This window comes from Gobio gobio (assembly GCF_949357685.1).
Source record: "Gobio gobio genome assembly, chromosome: 25".
NCBI lineage: Eukaryota > Metazoa > Chordata > Actinopteri > Cypriniformes > Gobionidae > Gobio > Gobio gobio.
The window spans coordinates 35,457,531-35,466,826 of NC_137121.1; the positions used below are offsets into that span (position 1 = coordinate 35,457,531).

Sequence of the window (9,296 nt, forward strand, 5' to 3'; positions counted from 1 at the left end):
TATTTAGTTTTTGTATTGTGACAGACAAGAGTTGTTTTGTGATCACTGTCTGAAAAAACAGATATAGATTACAAAATGATAATGTGAACAATCAGTCCTAAAGATCTGATTTGACAAAACATTTTTTTTTTGTTTTATATGCAGTATGAACAAAGCCTTTGAATATGTTTTGTCATTTACGTTTTGTCATACCATTACCCTTATTCTATCCATCATTTTGCAAACTTTTTAATCTATCACATTCACTAAAAGGCAAAAACTGCCCAAATAAAAGGTTCTGACAGAAATAATTGTATACCTTTCTATTATACCAATGTCTGGAGTCCAAAACATGTTTCTGGGGGCTGCAAATGCATATATACCACAAAAATCCTCTGGTTCCCACGTCACTTTCGAATCTGGCCATGCCTGGAGAGTTACATGAAGTTTAGCGTGATTATATGACAGATACTAATACTGTATGCATGCACAGTAAATTCTCCGGTGTTGAATTAACACTGACTTTATTTCTGTCATTTGTCTACAGTTCTTTTTTAAAAATAGAAGAGGTTTAGATGTTGATCATTTATTGATAATAATTATGGTGATCAGTGTTTACTTTAGTTGGGTAGTTTAACTCTTGGTTTTTGTAATTGTGTTAGCAAAACACATAATTTATTACGGAAGAAGGTCAGGTGATATAGTTTATACTAGCATAAAGAAAAAGTTGACCAAAACTGGTTAGTTTTGAACCTTTTATGACCTATGGGAGCGCCCATGCTCCCATTTGCGTGTCTCTGTTTAAGAGCCAATAAAAACTGAAACCAAATGGGTAGCACAATAATTATTTTTAACGTTTAAGAAATGTATTTAAGTGGTCCTCTTTCATATACAGCTCTTTTCTTCCTGTCTATTTGTTTAAATTCTTAATATTTTTCAATCATGTAATATTCTGCAGAAGAGAGAAATGAATCTCAGTTTCACTGATCCACAGCGTGTGATTGGCTGTTCACTATCTGGGTTCCAAATGCTGTAACTTTTGATCAGAGCTGCAACTAACGATATTTTTTTCTGTCGACTAATCTAACGATTATTTTTTAGATTAGTCGACTAATCTAACGAATGTTTTTCCAGATTAATCTGATGATTCTTTTTTACGGATTGTTGTATTTCAAAGAGGGTAGTGAATTTGTAAATTATTTTAACATGAAATCAATGAATGATGACAATATTAATTGTATTTCAGGAAGGGTAGTGTACTTAAGCCATTTTATAATGAAATATATTAACACAAGAAGCATTTTAAACATTATGTATAACTAATGATACTATTCATCATTAAATGTATACAGAGTAGGCCTAATAAGGAAATGTTGTTGACTATAATAGTTGAGTATGATTAACTTATTGATTTGTGTCAATAGTAAATGAAAATGCACTTGCATTTATCTGCAAAAGGTTCACATACAGGAGCTTTCAGCATAGTGTTAATGTATAACTAGTCGTCTATTTTGAAGATATACATGTGCATAAACAACGACTAAAGCTGCAAGTTTTTGCCCAAACTTCAGACACATTTAAATTATTAAAACTAGAGGCATATCTTAACTTTAATGTTATTTTAATCATGTAAACTACCTATATACAGCATGTTATATATGCATATGTGTTTGGGACAGAGGGGAACCCGGTCGCATTTGCAGCAGATATATGCAGCCCATAATACATTGAAAGATGGATTCTGAAATCCACTACCGCTTCAATATAATTGTATATATCCTAATTAAATTTATAATCAAAGCCTCAATCAATATTCATCCTCCTATATAATTATTATGATTTTAATGATTCTTTCCAGTTATGATTTTGCTGAAATCAAGAGGACCCAGGATTGTTTCTTCCTTTATATTTTCTAAAAGTTTGTATTTGGTCCCTGAGTGGTGACGGCTTCCAGATATTAAATATGCATTTGTCTTTCATTTTATTTTATTTTATTTTATTTCATTTTATATTTCCTTTTACTGAAACCCTAAAGAATTGTATGAATACAATTGTACTATTGTCTGTACCTGTCACTGTTTTTGTTTTAGATGCACACATACATCAATGACTAGCATATGAATCTCAACAATAGTGACATACTTAATGCTGCAGTGCATACTGGGAGTCATGCGTTTTATACTATGGTGGCTCCCAGAATGCATTGCTGCATGCATGAAGCATGTCACCATTTTTGAGATCCAAATGCTTATTCTTGATGTTTGTGTCTAACGTTTTTTTTTTTCTCACAATGCATTTAAAAATCAAAATTCAGAATGTTTTATTTCTGGCAAGAAAGCATTGTTTGTGAAAACTGATTAATAACAAGCAACCACCACTTTTAATCAATAATGGAATTATGGTTATGACAGATATATCACTTGACTATCTTTGTTTATTCCTTTGCAACAAATTATGTGCTTTGTTAACACAGTTATAAAAACTGATGTAAAAAGTTGTTAAACTGCCCGACTCAATGAAATAATGATCACCATAATGGTGTATCAACATCTAAACCTCTGTTAATTCTCAATAAGAACTGTACACTCTAAAAAAAAAAGGCTCGTAATCATAGGGGAACCTTTTTTTGTGCTATATAGCACCAATTTTGGTGCTTCAGTGGTTCTTCAGCGGTTCTTCAGAGGTGCTATATAGCACCTTAGTCAAAGAACCGGTGAAGAACCTCTGAAGAACCGCTGAAGAACCACTGAAGAACCGCTGAAGAACCACTGAAGCACCAAAATTGGTGCTATATAGCACTAAAAAAGGTTCCCCTATGATTACGAGCCAAGAACCATTTTTGGTGCAAGAACCTTTTTTTTTTTAGAGTGTAGACAAATTACATAAATAAAGTCAATCTGGTTTGCAATAAGAGAGATGTAATGTATTTTCAGTTGATTTCATCTAAAGCTGTGGCTGAAGTCAGTAGTTCTTGTGTTTCTCTTTCCTTCAGTTATTCTGCTTGTTATCATCAGCTGTCTTCAATAATCAAACAATCATCACTCAATTAAAGGATCTAATTAACTTTAACACTGCTTCAGTGTTACTTTAACATCCTGCTGGTGGTTCCCATATGAACACAGAGCGGTGTTAATTCAACCCCGGGGAATTTACTGTGTGAAAACCAAATTAAACCTTTGATCATGTGACAAAATTTAGAAAATTTAGTGAAACTTTGAGAAATAAGAATGAAATAGGTTTTTAAAATACTTACAGTTATCATTCGGACCTGTGTCGTGAGACTCTGGGCTTTTTCATTCTATATATAAAAAACATGTGTTGAGAGATGATACTACAACTGCTTGACATCCCATATTGACCTGAATGAGAAGATAAATCATGCTGGATTCATACCACATCTGTGATGGAGGTCACATACATGTCCACATAAATGAAGAAAGGGTCTTCAGTTGTGTTGTCTTCAGTTGTGTTGGTATCCTCGTAGTTGATTATTAAGGGACTCATTGTGGGATTCTGAATGTTGCTCAGGTTGAGATGTGCAGAAAGTCTCTTTTTAGCTTCAGCTTTTTCTGTAGCACTGCAGTCTTTAGCATCAGACAACCACCCTGTGCATAGAAGACATTCAGTAACAGCAGAATATATATTTCACACAGTGACAGAGAATTTCATGTTTAAACATTCATCCTTCATTTCATACTCTAATCACACATACACAAACACACATATAAGAGGTTACTCTACAATAAAACCTACTTGCAAGCTTCAATTCCCCAGTTCAACAATATAAATTGATGATGTACACCTACTACTACTACTTTAGATGGTGCTAAAAATATAATCATCGTCTAGTGTTTTTATCAGCTGATATCATCTAGACTATCATATGTATCATTCATTTCACATTACTGATTATAGTAATGTTTCTACACCATGATAAACAACAGTGCTTTAAAAAATAAATTGTACAATTTGATGAAAACACCAAACTTTTTGAGCTACTCACTCAAACATCAAGAATCGGCATATGAATCTCAATAATGGTGACATACTTCATGTCGCAATGCATTCTGGGAGCCACTGATGAGTTTTGTATGATGCACCCAGAATGCATTGCAGCATGAAGCATTCATGCGCTGATTCTTGTGGTTCATGTTTGTCTCGGTGAAGGGGTTTTAAATTTATTGTTCACAATTTTTATTTTTATTGAACCCTCCAGATTTTCGGATTAAATTGCTGCTTGATCTCATGCTGTAAAATCCCAGGATGTTCCCTTTACCGCTTCTCTCAAGTAGACGCACTCGGCAGAGCTTCGATCGGGCTGAAAAAAATCAAGCCCGACCCTACCTGAGCCCGTGCACGTTGTGTCCGAGCCCGGCCTGACACATTAATTGTAATTATGAGCCCGAGCCCGATTTAAACCCGACCATTTTTAAAAACGTGGGCGTTCTGACGAGAACGAGCCTGTAATGAGCGAAGCGGACCGGTGTGACGCTCAGCTCAATAATCCGCTCTATGCCAGTGCACTCCACTCAAGACATGACCTTTATCTGTACTGTAGCCCACTATACTTGTTATAGCCATTAAACAATGTATTTTGATTCATATTTATGTTTAAATATAATAATGTTATTTTTAAATTTCATCTGATTATGAAAAGTGCAAAGATGTGAGTGGGTTAGAAATTATTTTGGTGGTTATTTTATTTTGTTTAATATTAAGTTTTGTTTTGTAGATTCCCTAATTCTTTCTTTAAAGTGAATTTCGATTTGTATAAATTGCATCTTAATTTTAATTAAGGTTTCGTCATCCAATTGCCTGGATTTAATAAATAAGAAGCAAATTAAACAATAGCAGACAACAATCGTGACATGAAGGCGCCGGAGCGATCACTTTGATTGCACATGAACTGGATCTCATAAATAAACCCAAACTCAGCAGGCTACTTGCCTCACAGACATGATAAATATGTGTAGAAAAGCTTGAAATGTCCTCTTTTCAACAAAGCAATTTGAAAAGAAAAGAAATAGGCTAGTTAAGCAATGCGCAGGGTTCACGTGAGCAGCTCATGACTGGTGTCTCAGAGCGGTTCTGTTCAGAATGCTGCGCTTCATCACTGCATATGTGCTGTGAGTTTAACACACATTTTTAGACTAATCCTGACTTGTGCAACTTTGTACACATTTGTTTCTTAGTTGTAGTATTAGTTCTTACTTTGCTAAAAAAAAAAAAATTATATATATATATATATATATATATATATATATATATATATATATATATATATATATATATATATATATATATATATATATATATATTAGTGCTGTCAAACGATTAAAATATTTAATCGCGATTAATCGCATTAATGCCATAGTTAACTCACAATTAATCACAATTAATCGCACATTTTTTTTTATTCTATATGTCCCTTGATTTCTTTTTGTCCCATTATTTTTTCTTATTTTAATGCTCTTATCAACATAGAAAAGTGGATCGGCTTGCTTTGTTCAAATGTTTGTTTTATTGAAAACAACATTGGCATACTGTAGTGTTCGATTTCACACCAACATTCTCACTTGAAGCAGTCATTCACACTTGGAGCAAATAATCGCTCACACAATGTAACACTGTCCATCAATAAAAGGGTGAAAAAAAATACTTTGTTGCACAAACAGCCCCTTCAACAGCCCTTTCTAAGGGATCAAAACAGGGTGACACAAAATAAAATTACAAAGTGCACATGCAAGGTAAACTAGGACTCCGCCTATAGTGCAGTTAAACCAGGGGTCGCCAACTAGCGGACTCCGGTCCAAATCCGGACCGCGAAGCCTTTTGACGTAGGCTAATGAAACAGTTAACGTTGCAATGCTCACTGTTACGTTCAGACCCAGACGCGCGGTCAAGCATGCAGGTGCGTTCACGCCGCTTAATTCGCGCCGCAGAATGTCTATTTGTGTCTTTGCATTGACTTAAATCACTCGCGCAAAACGCTTCATTCGCGTCCGGTGTGAATGCACCACCAGAGCAGAAAGCAGCGCTCAAGACAAGCACTTTTAGTTGAAGACCCCTGAGTTAAACCATGGCTTAATACGTTTCTCATTTCTGCGTCTCACGCTTGCCATCCACGTCTACTCTTTTAATGGCGAACAAGTGTGGGCAGCCGCAGCGTGCCTGATGTTTTGTTTCCGGTCTAGCTACATCCGGAGTGGTGTTGTAGTTTTTCTAACGTTACTAGTTGCTGCAACAGCATGTGAAAAAACTACAAAGTTTGTTAGACCAAAAAGAACGTTAATCTCGCGATAAAAAAATTGACGCCGTTAAAATAGGTTTGCGTTAACGTCGTTAATAACGCGTTTAACTGACAGCACTAATATATATATATATTTTGTCCACCAGATAATGGTACTCGCCTGGATAGGTTACTGAATGAATGAAAAGTTGTTGCCTCAAAGTCTGATTTAAAGGGTCCGGTAATCCCACATTGTCGTTTATTTATAGTTTCTGTAAATATCTTAACTGTTCTGTTTTAGCTAGACTTAAAAGTACACTCTAAAAAAAAAGGGTTACTTGAGGTTCTATATAGAACCCTGGGGTTCTGTACTTGGCCAATTGAACCTTTTACCAAAAAAAATGGTTCTATGTAGAACCCTTGGAGAGCAAAGAGCCTTTTTTATTAAAACGGTTCTATAATTCATGTTTTATGACTGAAGTGTAAACGAAAGATTACACAATAATTATAGGCTTACGCAACACATTCACAAAGCTTTTTGAGTCAAGACCCAGGAGAATGACTGCTGTAGTCAAAAACAAGAGCCAACCAATATTAATATCTAGTCAATGTATGATTTGAGCTTTTTATGCAAGTTTGTACATTAGCATGAAACTTATATTTCCTAATACATTATAGTTTGGCCTTTTGACAAATAATTGTGTAAAATAAATAAACTAACCAGGTGTTTTCTTTATTTTGTACCATGGTTTAATTTAACCCGAAGGGGGCATTAAGAACAAATAATCATAGAAATGCCCTCTTGATGGCGTATATGTGTTGCGTCATCCTTGCTTGAATTCCTATTGGTGGATTGGCGAAGATGAACCTTGAGAGAGTACATTTTTCAACCGCCATTTCTGCCCGTTCATGCCATCAGGTAAGTTACATTTTTAAAATCATATTACTGAAATATTTAGTATCATCAGTTAATATTCTGTTCAAATTAATGTTAAATAGCGATACTAGAAGCAAAATGGATAATATTTACTTGAGTTAAAAGTACTGCTGGGTAGCAGTTTTTTTAGTTTTTTATTTCTCCCTAATCTAAACCTATAATCTCCCAAACACACATGTTTTAACCCATCAGTTCATAGAGACTCCAAGACCAGAAATGTATGAGTCATATGAGGAAGACATCCAAAATGTGTAGTGTTGGTGTGCTTCCAGCGGGATTTTCCAGTTATGTGACATACCCAGTTTAAGAGGTAACTTTCAGAGTATGTAAATAACCATAGCAACTCACTCTCGGAACATAACCTGCTCTGGAGCAGATCAAGATCCAGGGTTAGTTTGCTTATGAGGTATTCAGATGTGCACTCAAAAAAAATAATTTGTTGAATTTACTTAAAAAAGCTGCGTCAAGTGGTTCCACACAACTATATTGAGTCTTTTTTACAAATAACAATTTAGTTATATGAACAAAAGAAAGTCAAGTAAAGCTGACAAAATTTCTTTAAGTAAACACAAACCATTTGAATTTGTCACCGTTACATAATATATATATATATATATATATATATATATATATATATATATATATATATATATATATATATATATCCATCCATCCATCTTCTTCCGCTTATCCGGGGCCGGGTCGCGGGGGCAGCAGTCTAAGCAGAGATGCCCAGACTTCCCTCTCCCTAGACACTTCCTCTAGCTCTTCCGGGGGGACACCGAGGCGTTCCAAGGCCAGCCGGGAGACATAGTCCCTCCAGCGTGTCCTTGGTCTTCCCCGGGGCCTCCTCCCGGTTGGACATGCCCGAAACACCTTCCCGGGAAGGCGTTCAGGAGGCATCCGGAACAGATGCCCGAGCCACCTCAGCTGTCCCCTCTCGATGTGGAGGAGCAGCGGCTCTACTCCGAGTTCTTCCCGAGTGACTGAGCTTCTCACCCTATCTCTAAGGGAGCGCCCAGCCACCCTGCGGAGAAGGCTCATTTCGGCCGCCTGTATCCGGGATCTTGTCCTTTCGGTCATGACCCAAAGCTCATGACCATAGGTGAGAGTAGGAACGTAGATTGACCGGTAAATCGAGAGCTTCGCCTTACGGCTTAGCTCTTTCTTCACCACGACAGACCGGTACATCGACCGCATTACTGCAGAAGCTGCACCGATCCGTCTGTCAATCTCCCGTTCCATCCTCCCCTCACTCGTGAACATATGTGTATATATATATGTGTGTGTGTGTGTGTGTGTGTGTGTGTGTGTGTGTGCAGTTTACTTGATAATGTTATATTACATTTATAAAAGTTTATTGTGTTAGGTGAACAAATTTATTGATTTAATTTATCATATTAAATTAACTACTTGCTCTACAAGTGTAAGTGGAAAACTATTAAATATAACAAAAAGAATATTAGTGCACTAAGTAGGTGATGTAACTCGCCATTAAACAAAAGAAGAAGAAGGAAGTAGAACACTTTTTCTTAGCGTCTGTTTCCGTGTTGAATCATCGATTCTTCCCCCCGGGGGGGTATTCCAGAAAGCAAGGTTAACTTACCGTCACATATACCTTGAACTCTCGGTTGATTAACCCAAACCTTGCTTGCTCGAGGTATGCTGGTTCCCAAAACAAGTCTCGGAGTAAGTTCCCAGTTAACACTCAAGACATTCTCAACAGAGCAACGAATCGATGATTCAGCATGGAAACAGACGCTAAGAAAATTTTGCAATAACTAATGTCAATAAACTGAACCTTACTGTAAAGTGTTATTATTAAACAATTTTTACTTACCCATTGTGACAAGAACAAATATTAGCCAGTGTAGGTGCATGGTCAATAGTAATTGACAAAAAATTAAAAAATTAAAAAAAATGGCAAGTGTCTGAGATACTTCTGCTGTAGATGAGGATTCACTCTTGAACAGATGTCAGTCATTTGGTCATATTTATATAGGCCTACTGTGATTGAGCAACACATTCTCAGGCCAACCAGTGGCAGAGCAGGATATTTTCATTTTTGTCTTTTGCTTCTCATGCCATTTAAATGTTAAGACTTTTATTGCATTAAGCAGTTTTCTTCTACATTCAATATGAGTCTGTTAT

At 36.0% G+C, this 9,296-nt stretch overlaps 1 protein-coding gene across 1 annotated transcript in view; it reads right to left on the reverse strand.

Annotated features, from left to right (window-relative positions):
* Positions 1-8,989, reverse strand: part of LOC307121278 (5-hydroxytryptamine receptor 3A-like) — a gene marked incomplete at its 5' end in the record, with an annotated part of 29,908 nt that extends 20,919 nt beyond the window's left edge. Inside the window, 2 exons of the mRNA XM_079808810.1 lie at positions 3,398-3,584; positions 8,986-8,989. Of these exons, the coding sequence (XP_079664936.1) occupies positions 3,398-3,584; positions 8,986-8,989 (191 nt within the window). The remainder of the gene's footprint in view (positions 1-3,397; positions 3,585-8,985) is intronic.
* Positions 8,990-9,296: the final 307 nt, after the last annotated feature.